General features: G+C 40.9%; 2 protein-coding genes across 2 annotated transcripts in view; both read left to right on the forward strand.

The window, feature by feature from the left end:
• Nucleotides 1–5,264, forward strand: part of LOC137976657 (uncharacterized) — a 14,912-nt gene extending 9,648 nt beyond the window's left edge. Inside the window, exons 8-11 of the mRNA XM_068824023.1 lie at nucleotides 1–4; nucleotides 528–706; nucleotides 4,393–4,774; nucleotides 5,146–5,264. The exon at nucleotides 1–4 is cut by the window's left edge and continues 71 nt beyond it. Coding sequence (XP_068680124.1) covers nucleotides 1–4; nucleotides 528–706; nucleotides 4,393–4,774; nucleotides 5,146–5,264 — 684 coding nt within the window. The remainder of the gene's footprint in view (nucleotides 5–527; nucleotides 707–4,392; nucleotides 4,775–5,145) is intronic.
• A 169-nt stretch (nucleotides 5,265–5,433) lies between these two features.
• Nucleotides 5,434–17,500, forward strand: part of LOC137976658 (von Willebrand factor A domain-containing protein 2-like) — a 13,759-nt gene continuing 1,692 nt past the window's right edge. The window contains exons 1-13 of the mRNA XM_068824024.1: nucleotides 5,434–5,587; nucleotides 6,985–7,163; nucleotides 7,736–8,117; nucleotides 8,516–8,584; nucleotides 8,878–8,952; nucleotides 9,467–9,645; nucleotides 10,600–10,981; nucleotides 12,290–12,316; nucleotides 12,658–12,690; nucleotides 13,353–13,717; nucleotides 15,265–15,460; nucleotides 16,631–16,657; nucleotides 16,884–17,090. Coding sequence (XP_068680125.1) covers nucleotides 5,434–5,587; nucleotides 6,985–7,163; nucleotides 7,736–8,117; nucleotides 8,516–8,584; nucleotides 8,878–8,952; nucleotides 9,467–9,645; nucleotides 10,600–10,981; nucleotides 12,290–12,316; nucleotides 12,658–12,690; nucleotides 13,353–13,717; nucleotides 15,265–15,460; nucleotides 16,631–16,657; nucleotides 16,884–17,090 — 2,275 coding nt within the window. The remainder of the gene's footprint in view (nucleotides 5,588–6,984; nucleotides 7,164–7,735; nucleotides 8,118–8,515; nucleotides 8,585–8,877; nucleotides 8,953–9,466; nucleotides 9,646–10,599; nucleotides 10,982–12,289; nucleotides 12,317–12,657; nucleotides 12,691–13,352; nucleotides 13,718–15,264; nucleotides 15,461–16,630; nucleotides 16,658–16,883; nucleotides 17,091–17,500) is intronic.

Genomic DNA, 17,500 nt, shown 5'->3' on the forward strand with positions numbered 1-17,500 from the left:
ACAGGTGAGTTTACGGTGAACGGCTCGACTCTTATGGCTGGCAAAAACCAGCATACAGCCGATTCCAGCTGGCTGTATGCTGTGCTCCAAGGTCACACATGGACCGTATAGCGGCTGCCAGAGGCGCCATTGTATGCTTTCGATTCGACCTTGTTGAGCTGCGTCGTTGCTGTACTTTGCGACGGCGATTAGCAGCAACAATTATTATTATTATTATTACTTATGGCTATTAATGAGCATCAGGATACTATTACGACACATTTGAAACAAGCATAAATACCAGAGTTTACCATGTTGTGGTTACTGGTCGAAGGTATCTGAATATGGCAGAGGGGGCCCTGAGCCCTATTTTTTTTTTACCTTGCACCTCTTTGCAAAACCAGTCCAAATCAATAATTTACACCATCAGACACTTAGCCGAGTGAAGGAAAACAAAGAATTTAAAAAGATATTCCAAACAGGTGAAATGAGTGTGTTTAGTTTACTTAGACTGAATATCTCACCATTTTTTTGTTGGTGTATTTCAGCTGTTTGTACGGCAACAGTGGATCTGGGTTTTCTTATTGACGGCTCTGGTAGCATAGAACAAGCAGGAGCTGGAAACTTTAAAAAAGAGCTTAATTTTGTTAAGCAAATCGTCAACGGCTTTAAAGTGTCCAAGAAAGATACACACGTCGGCGTTATAATTTTCTCTAGCAATGCAAGGGTTTGTATAAGATAATCGATTCTCTTTACTTCTGTCAACTTCAAAGTGCATCTCAGGGCCATATATAATCGACATAATCGCGAACAAGACTAACAAACCTCCGAGATGCGTTCCTTCCGAATGTTCTCTTGAATATGCTTGTTGTGCTTGGGATCAAACCTTGAGGAAGTACAGCGGAGGGCTGCCCGCTTCGCTTTCCGAGACTACTCTCGTAACTCAAGTGTCTCTTACATGCTTAACGTCCTGGATTGGCCACTACTATCTGTGCGTCGGGAGTGTCAACGATTAAATTTCATGTATAAGTCCTCCCATAACCTTAATGGGGTGGATCTCTCTAAGTATGTGACTCTCTCCCAATCTCAGACAAGACGATCTCATGATATGGTATTTAACCACCTCTGTCCCCGTACTGATTTCTTCAAATTTTCCTTCTTCCCACGTACTATCCCTGTTTGGAACAGCTTCCCTCAGGAGGTCGTTTATTCCCCAAACCTCACTGCCTTTAGTTCTAGGGTGAATGCGTGGCGAAGTTGCTCTGTGACCTGACCTCAATTGGCTTTTTGCAGCTACAGTGTAGTAGACAATAACTTTATTGTACATATAATTGATTATTTATAGTCTATTTATTTCTTTTATTTATAGATGTGTAATTGCGTTATGTGTGAACTTGTAATTTGCGTCACAAGATTGATTATTTGTTTGTACATTTTTAGTTACATCGGTTGTTATGCAAACAAGCGTTACCGATCAATGAAAGAGAAACAGAAACAGAAACAGAAACAGAAATGTCAGTGTTCATAACTCGATGGTTGATCTTCTGCCAAGCTGAACAGTTCTTTTTTATATGGTGTTAAATGAAACCATGATCAACTGCGCAGAAATGTTCATTTAGAAAAGTAACGAGTCTACACATGAACAACATTCTTATTATTAATCGGAACATGTTCATGCATGATTTCCGGTTTATCTATCGAGGGGAAACGCACACCTTTAAAGTGGTCGGTTAAAATGTTAGCTTACATGCATGTTCACGGTTGCTCGATGAATTTCTTCTTCAAGATCACTTTCCTTGTCGCATTAAACCTCTCATAAATTATCTTAAGACTAGTTAAAATTATTGTTTTGCGAATTTGAAACAAATACATGAATTACTGTCTATTGCTTTTTTTAAAAAGTAAAAAAAGAAAACGTTTGCCAAATAAATTGCTCTTAAGTTTAAAGTTTTTTTTACGCCGGAAGTGTCTTACACTAAAAGCTTAGTACGCGAATATGTTTATTTACCATAACTACATCAATAAAAACTCTTCAGAATTACTTCTATAAACGTAACTTACTTCGAAAGAATTCTTTTGGTCTTGTAGGAGTGTCCAAATCCTTTAACAGGACTTTCAACTCTCTTTGGCATCGCGAATCTCTGAGTCATCTCAGCATTTCAACTGACAATCTGTCAAACAAGTTGAGCTCGAAGTCAGGAACAACGCTGGCATTATTTCCTTATGTCCAAAAGTTTTTTCCACAATAACGTTGAGTAAAAATAGGAGTTGTGGTCTGAAAACTAGGAACATGAAAAAAATAGTTGCTGGCAGGTTTTGCCGGCGAAAACAAAAGAAACAACCTCAAGTCACCATGCAACCTGCCGGAAAATCAGAGCTAGACACTTGGCACGCTTATATGTTAAGAGTGGGGGCTGGAGTATTTTTAGCTTGCAGGATAAATTTTGTAATCTAATTAACTTATGCAGGATGGTTTTGAGGCGGTAGAAATCCACTGCAAGTCAGACAAAGACACCCCTTCTTAAGTCGTTTACAGAAAGTTGTTAAACTTCCGGCGATATAGGTATATATGTTGCGGGTAAAATCCGTTCTCCAGGTTAAATTGGTGATAATGAGATTCTAATTTTGCCTGTACTGTTTACTTACCGGTATTCCAACTCGGACCCTCGAGATCTATAATCCTGTGTCTTCTACACTACAACGACGAACATGCTCAACCCAACACACTTCTTTTCTCACTCACTCAGATGAATTGCAAAAACGTTCTTTGGAGCCGTGCTCAACCCAACACACTTCTTTTCATTATTTACTTGAGTAAAATCAGTCAATTGATATCCATGTATAATAACCAGAATTAATCCTAACCTGACCCCAGTTTTTCTCTAGGCTTAACTTAGGCTCCAAAGAACGTTTTTGTAATTCATCTGAGTGAGTATTCTACCTTGGTAAATTGAGGATCATCAATTTAACCAAGGTAGAAACGGATTCAACCTGAAAACGGATGTTACCGGGAACATTACAACAACAAATTTTCATTGCTCCTTTTCGTTTCATCGACAAGGGTGGTAAGTTCAGTAGCCAATAACTTCATATCCCAGTGAAAAACTGGCCTAGTCAGAAATAAAACGCGGTGGATCTCCAAATTACTGAAAGGATTCCAAAAACACTCGGCCACTAAACCCACGACACTTAGATCTCGTTTACAACACATACAAATGATTTTTCCCAATAATGGCGAACTCACTGAGGATGTGCGCACATTCTTTTCACTCCAAACAACAAGGCTATTCCTTCTGTACGAAGAGCTTTACACTTACTTCTGTGTTGCGCATTTTTTTCTGTTTTCCTTGCTTAAATATTTATGGAAATCTTCTACACCAATCTCTCTTCACTTTTATAATGGTCCGCCCCTTTAAGTCGCGATTAGATGGAACGCAACATAGATGGAGTCTACACAAGAATGCTGAGGACGGTTCTCAACGTCACCTGGGAAGACCACACCAAAAACGTCGACCTTTACGGCACACTTCCCCGGGTTACCGAAAAAATCAGAGCCAGAAGAATGGGCCTTGCTGGTCACTGTGTCCGCCACCCTGAGCTGGTTGCATCAAATCTCATCGTCTGGGAACCAAAGCACAGTACTCGCAGTAGGGGAAGACCAGCAACCATTTACATGACCACCCTCAGAAGAGATACTGGACTCAGTAACACTGGCGAGATTGGCGCCGCTCTTGTGAACAACAGAAACCAGTTGAGAGCAGCCATCCGTGATTCCCGAGTTGGTGTTGGCTAATACCCTCGTCTGTAGTAGTAGTAGTAGTAGTAGTAGTAGTAGTAGTAGTAGTAGTAGTAGTAGTAGTAGTAGTAGTAGTAGTAGCAGTGGCAGTAGCAGTAATAGTAGTAGTAGTAGTAGCAATAGTAGCAGTAGTAGTAGTAGTAGTAATAGCAGTAGCAGTAGTAGTAGTAGTAGTAGTAGTAGTAGTAGTAGTAGTGGTAGTAGTAGTAGTAGTAGTAGTAGTAGTAGTAGCAGTAGCAGTAATAGTAGTAGTAGTAGTAGCAGTAGCAGTAGTAGCAGTAGTAGTAGTAGTAGTAGTAGTAGTAGTAGTAGTAGTAGTAGTAGTAGTAGTAGTAGTAGTAGTAGTAGTAATAGTAGTAGTAGTAGTAGTAGTAGTAGTAGTAGTAGTAGTAGTAGTAGTAGTAGTAGTAGTAGTAGTAGTAGTAGTAGTAGTAGTAGTAGTAGTAGTAGTAGTAGTAGATCGTCTATAAATGGATCACGGATTGCCAAACAATACTAACGTTCAAGCTCTTGACCACCTCAATTTTTTGTGTATTTATCCAGGTTGGTCCTGAAGTTTAACCTGCTTTCGTCAGTCGATCCTTAAACGTAATTCGTCATCTGTTTTCGTATCTCAGGTTGTTTCTGGCTTTGATGAACACTATGACAAAAGAAGTGTATTAGCAGCAATCGAATCAATCCCATATCCAGGAGCAGGAACTAAGATTGGCAAAGCTTTAGATTTAGCCAGCACCCAGCTTTACGGCAAAAGTGTTCGGTCAGGCATTCCAAATATGCTTATCGTCCTAACAGACGGTCAGTCGATGGATCAAGTAACTGGGCCTGCGCAACGATTAAGAGACTCCGGAGTGACCATATTTGCTGTGGGCATCGGTGGAGGTTATAACCTTGCCGAACTGAAGGCTATGGCCACAGATCCCGATTCTCAGCACGTGTATAGAGCCAGCTTCAACAATCTGAACGCAATTGTTCAATTGATCAAGAATAGAGCTTGCCTGGGTAAATAATACTTGCTGGTTATTCTATCCAAAAAAATTGACAAAACATTATACAGTGCTTTATATTAACGCATTTTTCTTTTTTGCAATGGGGACGGGTTGGTGGGTAATAGGTTATCTCCCTATATTATATCAGGTGAGATAATCGCGCTTGCGTTATTGTGTGTTGCTTTGCATGGGAATGCATCATCATTTGATCTCCTAATGGAAACTTGCAGTGCATGGTTAGGCTAAAACACGGCGCAAATTCTCCGGAAGTAAAGCTATTGGTTTTATTTCTTGCCGGAATATGTTAGGGATAATGAAAAACTTCCTACGTGTCAGCAAGTTACGGGTGTTAATGCTTACTCGTATCAGTCTCTTTTTCTTTAGGATCTGGAGGAACCTCACAACCAGCACCCCCCATAGCCTCAAGTGCAACACCAAGAGCTCCTACAACAACTCAACCACCGAGTAAGCAAATGTCGGTTATGCTGTTGAATCAGATCTAACTGCAATGTCTTCTAACGAAGGATAGCGACATTTCCAACAAGATAAGTAGCTAGCTAGAATGCTCATTATAAAAAAAGAAGGTTTGGGTGGAAATGGGTAGGCCAAGGTATAGGGAAACTCGTGATGTGCTCTCTAGACAAATTAAATAAGAACTCCGGTGAACGTGAAATGAACCGGGAGGTCCCCTTTGTAAAGCTTAGTTTGCATTTTATAAGTTGCACTAACATCAAGAAAAACCCAAACGTTTTAGCGCAGCCCACACAGCCTACTTCTTGGGTTTCCCCGACTCCAGGCAGACAGATATCTCCTACCCAGCCTACAGGTGAGTGTACAATAAACTGCTCCGATCTTGCTCGAATGTTATGGCGCTGTTGATAAGCATGAAGGTGCAATTTAAGGAAGTAAATCTGTATTAGCCTTGTGGTTTATAAAAGAAATAGAGACACGATCCTTTGGCTGCACTTATCTGAACTGTTGCCTCTGCAGACTCTTGAAAAAGTCAGGCAGCTTCAAGGGGATCCGAATTAACCCATGATTTCTGTCATGTCGGTGCAATGCTTTACCAACTAAACTGTGAAGCCACTCAGTTGGGATTCTACACGAGGCGTGTTGGTTTCTTTGCCGTTAATAATTGACAGCTTGTGGAAGAGGTTGCGAAAAGAGAAAACTGCGGAGTAAGTCATGTCAGTGAATGAAGACGTTATCGTGTTCTGAGGAAACTATAGCGAGACAAAAAAAGAGTTGAAGACAAACGGACCGTTTATATTTCCCACTGAAAAAACATGATATTGGATTTCGGTCCCGATTCATAGAAACTAAAAACTATCCAATTGAAATCGACCCCGAGATTTCCGAGTATAACAGACTCAAATGCCATATTAAGACATCGACCTCTGAAGGGCACCAAAAAATAGTGACTTGGCTTAATGATAGACCGCTATATTCTCGAGCACGTAGTCTTTTATGGGATCCTCGTTTCCTAAGTAGGCTCTCTTTGAAATAGAAAGGCTCGGTTGCTCAACAACTCCATATGATCCAATTTCGGTCTCTTTATAAGCGGTTCCCGGGCGCGGTTACCTTACGCGGTGAGTGGACACGGTTAGCAGTTGCAGTTGGCGGACGCGGCTAGCGGACTTAGTTAGCGCCCGGGCTGGAGGACGGGTCGTGAATAGCGGTCGTGGTTAGTGGTCGGACTTGCGTTCGCGGTGGTGGTTAGCGGTCACAGATAGGAAAAAGTATCCCTACTGAGTGGCTTCATAGCTTAGTTGGACAGGTAAAGCATTCCACCGACATCGCAGACATCTCAGGTGTCTGCAAAAGACATTTGCCTTAATTGTCCACATGAGTAGGAGGATCATTTCTTCCTTCAAAGATACAAGTTCCGAGACATTTGACACATCCATAGACACTGCAGCTTCCGGTGTTGTGGTTCACCAGAAAGTAACAAATTATGTTACAAGGAGGGCCGTTAGCGTTCTTCTATAACACTTTAAGTTGTCCTTCAGTGCAAAACCAGTCCAAATCAATAAATGATATCATCAGGCTTCAGCACAGTAAGGGACAAAAGAGAATTAAAAGAGAACTTCCTAAACAGATAGAGGACCGTTAAAAAACTCAATTATCCTTCAGGACAAAGTTATCAAATCTGAGGTCACGAGTTACGCTCAGTATTCACGCTGTGAATTCCTCGCCTTTCCTTTGTCGTTTCTTGTATTTCAGCTGTTTGTACAGCAACAGTGGATCTGGGTTTTCTGATTGACGGCTCTGGTAGCATAGAACAAGCAAGACGGGGAAACTTCAAAAAAGAGCTTAATTTTGTCAAGCAAATCGTCAACGGCTTTAAAGTGTGCAAGAAAAGTACACACGTCGGTGTTATAATTTTCTCTAGCAATGCAAAGGTTCGTATGAAAGTGAACGAATTTGTTTAGTTTTGGTGACTTTAAAACGCTCCTCACTGTCATAATCGAACAGGGACACGAACTGAAAGCTCCATAAGGTGTCCCTCCCAAATGCACCCATTACTCGATGGTTACACTGCTGACACACTGAACATTTCTTTTGCAACCTTAAGATTGAGTTTTATGATGTTAAATGAATTCAAAACAATGAGGAAAGCAAGCGCGGATATGCTTAATTTAACAAAATGACAAACCTACACATGACGAATATTCTTAAACATGGGCACGAGTTCAGTATTTTTTGTTTATCTATCTAGCAAAACTTACAGCCTTAAACTTCTTGGTTAACGCTTGTATTTAAATTCAGAACACAAAAGAAAAAAGAGACGAGCTTGGGCTAAAAACTGAAAAAACATGAAAATGTAAGCTTACGTGATGCGTTCGCTTCCTAACTTCTTCAAGACTTTCCCTTATAGTTTAAAACATCTTCTATTAGTATTCAGTAAAATTATTGGGTTTTGATAATTTGAAACAAATAGGACCGTAAATAATCATCTGTTTTCGTATCTCAGGTTATTTCTGGCTTTGATGAACACTATGACAAAAGAAGTGTATTAGCAGCAATCGACTCAATTCCATATCCGGGAGCAGGAACCAAGATTGGCAAAGCTTTAGATTTAGCCAGAACCCAGCTTTACAGCAAAAGTGCTCGGTCAGGCATTCCAAATATGCTTATCGTCCTAACAGACGGTCAGTCGATGGACCAAGTAACTGGGCCTGCGCAACGATTAAGAGACTCCGGAGTGACCATATTTGCTGTGGGAATCGGTGGAGGTTATAACCTTGCCGAACTGAAGGCCATGGCCACAGATCCCGATTCTCAGCACGTGTATAGAGCCAGCTTCAACAATCTGAACGCCATTGTTCAATCGATCAAGAATAGAGCTTGCCTGGGTAAACAATACTCGCTGGTTATTCTATCCAAAAAAATTGACAAAACATTATATAGTGCTTCATATTAATACATTTTTTTTTTGAATGGGGAAGGGGGTGGTGGGTAATAGGTTATCTCCCTATATTATCAGGTGAGATAATCCGGCGCGCTTGCCGTATTGCGTGTTGCTTTGCACGGGAATGCATCATCATTTGATGTCCTAATGGAAACTTGCAGTGCATGGTTAGGCTAACACCTGGCGCAAATTCTCCGGAAGTACAGCTATTGGTTTTATTTCTTGTCGGAATATGTTAGGGGTAATGAAAAACTTCCTTCGTGTCTCACTCAGCACGTTGCGGCTGTTAATGCATACTCGCATCTTTTCGTGTTGTTAAGCACGCCATCTCTTTTTCTTCAGGATCTGGAGGAACCTCACAACCAGCACCTCCCATAGCCTCAAGAGCTCCTACACCAACTCAACCACCGAGTAAGGAAATGTCGGTTATGCTGTTGAATTAGATCTCACTGCAATGTCTTCTAACGAAGGATAGCAACATTTTCAACTGATAAGTAGCTACGTAGCTAGAATGCTTATTATAAAAAAGGAAGGGTTGGGTGGAAATGGGTAAGGCAAGGTATAACGAAACTCGTGATGTGCTCTCTAGACAAATTAAATAAGAATTTCCGGTGGACGTGAAATGAACCGGGAGGTTCCCTTTGTATAGCTTACTTTGCATTTTATAAGTTGCACTAACATCAAGAAAAACTCAAACGTTTTAGCGCAGCCCACACAGGCTACATCTTGGCGGATTTCCCCGACTCCAGGCACACAGATATCCCCTACCCAGCCTACAGGTGAGTGAACGGTGAACGGCTGAGATATTGCTTGAATGGGATCCTCGTTTCCTGAGGAGGCTCTGTATGAAATAGAAGGGCCCAGTTACTCACAAACTCCATATAAATCCAATACGTTCTCTTTAATATAAGAGGTTACCGTGCGCAGTTAGCTGACGATGTTCGCAGTTGCGGTTAGCGGACTCGGTAAGCTCTCGTGGTTGGTAAAGGGGTCGTGAATAGCGGTCGGAGATGCGTCCGTGGTGGTGGTTAGCGGTCCCGGATAGGAAAATGTTTCCCAAGTGAGTGGCTTCATAGCTTAGTTGAACAGGCAAAGCATTCCACCAACATCACAGGAGCCACGTGTTCGAATCCCGTTAAATCCGCCTGAATTTCTCAGTTGTCTGCAAGAGACATTTGCCTAAATTGTCCACATAAGTAGAAGTTATGAGTTATCAAATCTGAGGTCACGAGTTAAGCTTAATATTCACGCTGTGAATTCCTCGCCTTTCCTTTGTCGTTTCTTGTATTTCAGCTGTTTGTACAGCAACAGTGGATCTGGGTTTTCTGATTGACGGCTCTGGTAGCATAGAACAAGCAAGACGGGGAAACTTCAAAAAAGAGCTGAATTTTGTCAAGCAAATCGTCAACGGCTTTAAAGTGTGCAAGAAAAGTACACACGTCGGTGTTATAATTTTCTCTAGCAATGCAAAGGTTTGTATGAAAATGAAGGATTTTTTTTTGTTTCAAACAGGACCAGCTGAAAGCTTTACAATGTGTCCCTCCCAAATGAGTCCAAAAACTCGATGGTTACATTGCTGTCACACTTAGCATTTCATTTGAAACATAAAGACTGAGTTTTACGTTGTTAAGGACGGTGCCTACTATTGTTATTGCGCATACGTTCTGCTCATGTCGAGATACTCGGATTTCCTATCGGCGGTGCTTATTAATATAGGGATATTTTTGCGCGGTTCAAAACTATGCGGAGAAAGTAGAACTTAGCAAGTGCTCTTGGTATCCAAAACAAAAATTTGGGGGTAACCATGCATTTTTCAGAGATAATTAAGCTTCAAGTTGGCAAATTACGCCATACATTGCTTTGTATTTTAAAGCTTTTTACAAATATGGTTGATTAATTATCGTTGAAAAATGCGTGGTTACCCCCAATTTTCTTTTTGGATTTCAATAATGCTTGTTAAGATGTGCTTTTCCCACATATTCAGTAAACCGCGCAAAAATACCTTTGAATTAGTAGGCACCGTCCTTAAATGAATTCAAAACAGTCTTTAAACTAAGCAGGAGAATACTCAACAACTTCGCAAAGCTACACATGACCAATATTCTTAAACATGGGCACGAGTTCAGTATTTTGTGTTTATCTATCTAGCAAAACTAACGGCCTTAAAATTCTCGGTTAACCTCGTATTTAAATTGAAAACATGAAAGAAAGAACTGACGCGTTTGGGCTGAAAACTAAGAAAACATTTAGAAATGTAAGTTACATGATGGGTCCCTATTTGTGAATTTCCCATTGTAGACTTTGCGTTGCAGTTGAAAACGTCTCTTATTTAAGTTCAGTAAAATTATTGGTTTTGAAATTGAAAACAAATACATGCATTAATATATACCACCTTAAGTAATCATCTGTTTTCCGACGTATCTCAGGTTATTTCTGGCTTTGATGAACACTATGACAAAAGAAGTGTCTTAGCGGCAATCGAATCAATCCCATATCCAGGAGCAGGAACTAAGATTGGCAAAGCCTTAGATTTAGCCAGAACCCAGCTTTACGCCAAAAGTGCTCGGTCAGGCATTCCAAATATGCTCATCGTCCTAACAGATGGTCTGTCGATGGATCAAGTAACTGGGCCTGCGCAACGATTAAGAGACTCCGGAGTGACCATATTTGTTGTGGGCATCGGTGGAGGTTGTAGCCGTTCCGAACTGAAGGCCATGGCAACAGATCCCGATTCTCAGCACGTGTATAGAGCCAGCTTCAAGAATCTGAACTCCATTGTTCAATCGATCAAGAATAGAGCTTGCGCGGGTAAATAATGGTCACCGATTGTTCCCATTAAGTTGGCTCCCTAGAGTATTTGCAAATACCCTCACTACAGAGCACGAGTTATAAAAGAAACCCAGTTAGTTTTCCTTGTGGAGATTTACGAGTATGTGTATCGATATAATAAGGCTTATTTTTTGGGTGTCAATTTTTAGGCTATTGCAAGAGAAAATGAGGACATCAAAAGGAGGCTCCCGTTCCAGCCCTTGGGATATGTCGTGCCCACGAAAGTTATTTTTAGACGAGCGGAAGTCTTCCGAGACGTCCGCATGCAGGCCAACCTCGGTCCGATGTTTGAAAGAAAATATATATTCATCAGCCTTTCACGTGCGCCATCATTTTCTCTTTTCACTAAGAACCTGAGAGCGAGGCAAGACTGCATGCGGACGTCTCAGAAGACAGACTTTCGCTAGAACAAAGACTTCCGCTCGTCTAAAAATAACTTTCGTGGACACAACATATCCCGGCCAACGCCTTGTGCCTCCCTCTCTGTCCCCTTATTTTCTCTTGGCTATTGCCATTACTGTGGCAACATCACATTTAATGACAGGCAGGTATATTCCTATTTCTGGCCTAAATTACTTTTAATATTTATACTTTCCTTCAGTGAATTTTTCGCCACGTTATGGAAATGATATTTTATAATATTACTATATTAAAAGTCAAGGTCGTTCAGACGGATTTGCGAGTATTCTGTAATTTGTCATTTTGTAAATATATTCTCTAACAGATTTTAACAAATATGGGGTATTTGACAGGAGCTGTATGTGGTCAGAACTGAGCCAATTAAAAAAAAAAATTACCGAAGGGAACGCGAGAAAATTAGCAGTTAATTTTACAGATTTGGTCACGTTTACGTCAGAAAAATCAGAAAAACACGCGCGATTCAGGCTTTACAGGCCATACTAGTGCCCAGCTTGCGCGCGGTCCTAAAATTCTAGGGAGCCTCCTTAACAAGTGCCTCATATTTATACCTTTTTTGAGGGGGCAGGGGGAAGGGGGGGGGGGGGGTTGGGAGAGTGGTGGTGGGTGATAGGTTATCTCCCTATATTATAGGATGAGAAAGTAGATCTTATTGCGTGTTTCTGTGAAGGGGTGGAGGTGTACTGAGTGGTAGATCTCGTTATGTAAACTTGCAGTGCATGGGTATGCCAAAGCTCTAGGAGTACTCAGTGTTATTGGTTTATTTTTGTTGCTGGAAAGAGTGATGTGTGGGGGAAAAGAGCATCTTATCTGTGATGCATCCAATATTTGCATGTTTTCTTGTTAAGGGCACCGTCTCTTTCTCTTTAGGATCTGGAGGCGTCTCGCAACGAACACGTAAGTAATGGCAACAAAGGCGTTGTGGCAAAAGCGAGACAGTAAGTTACCATTTATTAATTTCTAATAACATTCTAATTTCCAGTAAAACGGAAATTAGATTGTCGCGGAGATGCTGTGCGTTTTCTTGATCTTAAGTGTAAATAATGAATACAAAGAGAAGGCACGCACGCACCAGCTCAGTTGGGGCGGTAAAAAGGTGACCACCGAGGATCACAAATTTATCAGTAAATGTAGTTCACTGTCACGTGTTACCGTCGTAAAATAGGGACTTTTTCTTTTTAATATGGTACAGAAGGTAACATCGCGGTTCTCATTTCCATGATCTGTTTACTTTTCAGAAAAAGATCCCTTTCTACAAAGTCCTTTAACAGGTTCGTTAGAGTTATTTATTTGATACTTATATGGTGGTAAAGAACTTTTATGGTCCTCTGAAGGAAGTGAATTTGTTCTTGTCACACGGCGGCCATATTGTCCCCGGAGACCGAAAAAGCTTTGTTTTACCACGCTAAGTCTCGCAGTGGAAACCATGGGGGTGAGGCTTGGCGTGGTAAAACAAAGGTTTTTTTGGTCTCCCGGGACAATATGGCTGCCGTGTGACAAGGGCGAATTGGGTTAACCAGCAGCCTATTGCAAAGAGCGAACAACTGGTACACCCACTTTGACCTGGTTATTCTTAGATCCATGTTCTGCGCGAATTTATATGTTGGAGTCGTTGGCGGGTGATTGGTTAAAAGGCACAATACTTCGCCATAAATCTGTGTTAAATAGAAACGCACTGAGAAAACTTACCAAAAGGAGAGAAGAGGGAGTTGTATGCTCCATGTCCTGGCTCCATGTCGTCTATTGTTAAGAATTACGCGTGGAAAGAAAATTACGTGTTAGCTGAGAAAAATTACCTTTTCTCAACTAATTACATAATACGTGAGCCACTTCGAGACATAGTCAAGAAGAATAAATATTCTAGGATAACTAAATGTTTTAAATCCATTAGCACCCGACCATGGAGACTATCTCTTTTCGATTTCCTTTGCAGTGTGTGAAGCTAGGATGGACCTCGCCATCCTTATAGATGGCTCACAGAGTGTAGAATACTTCGGAGCTGGAAATTTTCGAAAATGTCTTAGATTTGTTCAATACCTTGTAAGTAGTTTTAACATTGCTAGAGAGGGAACACACGTCGGAATGGTAGTCTTTTCCAATACCGCGGAAGTCGTCTTTCGATTTGAAGAGTATTTGAGCCTCACATTGATTTCAAGAGCTATTGGCAACATAAAATATCTCCAAGGGGGTATACACATTGGAAACGCTCTTGACGTAGCTTGGAATCAGTTGATAGATGCTAGTGCACGGCAAGACGTTCCTAAAGTATTACTGGTCATGACTGTTGGTGCATCACAGGTCAGTCTCAAATTTACTTATAGGAAATGGGCCCTTTGATTGACACTGTCACATGGTATAAAATCTGCCCTGCTGGATGGCAAACTACGCACTGGGACATCCAAAACAAAGAAAAGCCACGCTTGTCTGGTTGAAATCGCTTTGTTTTGGAGGCTGTCGCATTTTTACGTTTTGCCATCCAGTGTGGCGGATTTTGTACCATGTGACAGTAGCATGCAAAGAGCCCATTGGGAAGATTCTTAATACATGTATTTTGTTAAATATGTTATTTTGCTCCGGTGAGCAAGAAGCTATCTACTTTACTTTCTCTTGGCGGTGCCTCGAACAACCCTATTCTTCCTTTGTGCTCTCCTATTCTTCCTCTTACTTCTGATCATAGCTGTATATGTTGCCTGTTAAATCCGTTCTCCGACGGCTAGAATCCGTTTTTAGCTAGGTTGAATATACGCACTCAGATGAACTGAAGAACTTTTTTGGAGCCGAAGGTCCGTTTAAAACAACGCATGTTACATGTGCCGAATCGAATGCAAATGAGAAATTAAAAATCTATTGTTTTTGCTCATTTGCATTAGATTCGGCATATGTAAAATGCAACGTTCCAAACGGACCTTAATAAACCTTTTCGGCTTGTACATTTTGTTTTCCCAATACAGATCATGTGATAATACTCAGGAGGCTTGGTCCTTTGTTTTGTTCATTAAAAAGAGTGCATGTAGGCATATTCATGCTTGCATGCCCTCATTTTAATGAACAAAACAAAATACCAAACCTCCTGAGTATTATCACATGATCTGTATTGGGAAAACAAAATGTACAAGCCGAAAAGGTCTTTTAAGCCTACAGAAACATTTTGGTCAGGTTAGGAATTGTTTTGGTTATTATACATGGAAATCAATTGACTTATTAGACAAAAGTAAATAATGAAAGGAACTTTGTTCGGTTGAGGATATTCGTCGTTGTAGTGTAGTGGTGAAGACACGGGACTTATATAGAACTGGAGGGTCCGCGTTCGAGTACCGATGGTAAGTGGATAGCACAGTTCTTTGTTCCCTAACTATATTGCAATGTTGAGATTTAATGGGTAAGTGTATTAACACAGAAACCGATAAGATGATATGAAACAGTAAGAAACTTGAGGGAAGGTATAGTTGTTTTCAATCCTTTAATTTTTTGGGAGTTGATATCTGCTTAAAACTAGGTAGAGTTCATATTTCACCTAGGTAAAATGAGGATCACCAATTAAACCTGGGTTGAAAACGGATTCAACCTTATTCCTGTTCCTGGACTCCCTCTTACCCCGCCCTCAAAATGGGCCTGGAACCCAGGCGGGAAAAGAGAGAGCCCTGTATTACTGGGTTCCAGGCCCATTTGCAGGGCGGGGTAAGAGGGAGTCCCGGAACAGGACTAATTCAACCTGAGACTGGAGATATACTCGCACCATGAAGAAAACATCATGGAGGATATCTAGACTACCCTTTTATCTACACTTCATTTTTCAGTACCTTTTGAATGAAAAGCTGTAAACTATGTTTGTAATATTCTTTTAGGACGATGTTGATGAGCCATCAAGAAGGCTGAGAAATATGGGAGTAACAATCTTCACTTTGGGCCTTGGAGAATCGTTCGACATTAATCAGCTGAATGAAATGGCAACAGATCCAAACAGTAAACACGTGTTTACAGCAGAATTTTCGGCTCTAGACTCACCATTGATAGAAAAGATAAAAAATAATGTTTGCAAAGGTCGGTTTTCTGTGAGGCCATTTTTCGCCCTATATAAAAGAAGCTAGGTGGCCCTCGAATCTCAGATCCCCTCCCCCCCCCATCCCTCCAGGCATTCCGGATCCCGGATTTCGTATTCCAAACACACGGGTCTTGGAATTCTGGATTCTGGATTCCACGCTCTGGATTTCGGATTCTAAAGCCCCACATTTGCTGGATTCCAGATTCCAGATTCTTGCATGCACATCGGTTTTGTTTTGCTTTTGTTTTCTTTAACAGCTTTATTGGGTACTCCTCCTGCAACGTACAAGATAAATTTATAATACAACACAAGAGGAAAAAAAAAAAGGATAATAATAATAATGATGAAGAAAATAAATAAAGAAAAGAAAAGAAGCAAAACCCAAAAGGGGTAGGTGCAAAGGGCCTAACGTCCCATGCGAGGCACCGCTTGCCTGAACATAATTTATCAAGGAATTAACCATGCATGATAATGAAGTAGAATTAACCGTTGCGTTGGATCATGAAGATAAGATCGTGGCAAATACGCTAACGAGGAACCTAGCACCCAGTTGGCTATAACAAATCACATATCCAAAAAACGCAAATGAAATGCTTGTTTTGTTAAATTTTCATTGAATTTCTGTACTCTTTCAAGTTTTCAAAACGACTGGCGTAATAAAGTTCCATAATAGGTCATATTGTTTATTACCCGGTAACCGAGATTGAGAGAACCAATCAGAGCACAACGGAAACCAGGAGCCCATCAACCGGAGCCTCAATCTCCCATATAAACCCTTGGAGATAACCTTTGCCCGTATCTTTTTATTTGTAGACGTTCGAATTCCCGCGAATGCATTATGCCGTTCAATCAGAATACAGTTATTGTATTACGTCACAAGCAGTCACGCACCAGTAATCGCGTTCGTCTCACAAAATATTCTCAGACGGTTCTAAAAATAAAAAGATACGGGCAAAGGTTGACTTAAGGATATAGTCTGGATGGAGGCTCCGGGTGATGGGCTCCTTCGGAAACGCAATGTCCAAGATAGAAAATGTAGTAACTCTAATTAAAGCTTATGATGACTGATACTCGACGAAGATGGTTTAAGGGGAATCGATTTCCTCGATTCTGACCTTCAGTGCTCAGTTACTCACTTATAACACTTTTCTATTGGTCTCACTTTTCAGTTGCCGGTGGAATATTCAAGTCTAAAGGTAAGTAAGTTCCCCGAGTTGCCGGAGAAAACTGGGGAAACTTGACGTTAGCATAAATCAGGGGTCAGAGCCATTCAGAGAGCTTGTACATCAATGCCAATTCGTTAGTCAAGTATAGACTGAGGCTAAAAAAATTCAATGTGCAGTTCAATTGAAAGGAACTTTTCTCGTGTCACCAAGTAACCATGTATTTCTTAGTTCGTATCTTGTCCATTTATCCATACAGCTGATCACGGCGCTAACTTCCAACCTCCTCATGAAAATACATCGGACAATGATATTTACAAAGGCGAGATCTTCGGGGAAGGTGGAAGGACAGCTGACGAAGCAAGTTCTGTGAAACGTCACGGAGAATTCCATGGTGGTAGTATTGGTGGTGCGGAGAGAGGTCAATTAATCAAAGTAGACTCGACACTGGTACATCATGGCAGAGGTGCGCTATTAGGGACTAATAGGGAGTTTAAGAAACCACGACCGCTATGGAGACGAAAACGTCACTCCAAAAGATAACTTTGAGCTGTTTTAAGTATTTCATGATTATTCTATCTTGTTTATATTATTCAATGTGAGTGAAGTGTCCTAAAACTGGATTGGTACAGACAGATTTGAAGTAAAGAGTGAGACTGAAAGACTCACGGTAGTTTGTCCACGTTGTCTTCAAAACCTTAAATTTGGTCAATTCACGTAGTTTTTTTGACGAGTACGGAAGTGAAATGTTTAAAATGCGTGCCGCACTTGCAGCACGAGCATTTTGATTCTTTTAACCAATAATATTACTGCTTTTTGGCGTTGTCGTTGCCGTAGCCGTCGTCGTTTCTTAAACTCCCTAATAAGATCTACGAC

Source organism: Montipora foliosa, chromosome 11, assembly GCF_036669935.1.
Source record: "Montipora foliosa isolate CH-2021 chromosome 11, ASM3666993v2, whole genome shotgun sequence".
Lineage (NCBI taxonomy): Eukaryota > Metazoa > Cnidaria > Anthozoa > Scleractinia > Acroporidae > Montipora > Montipora foliosa.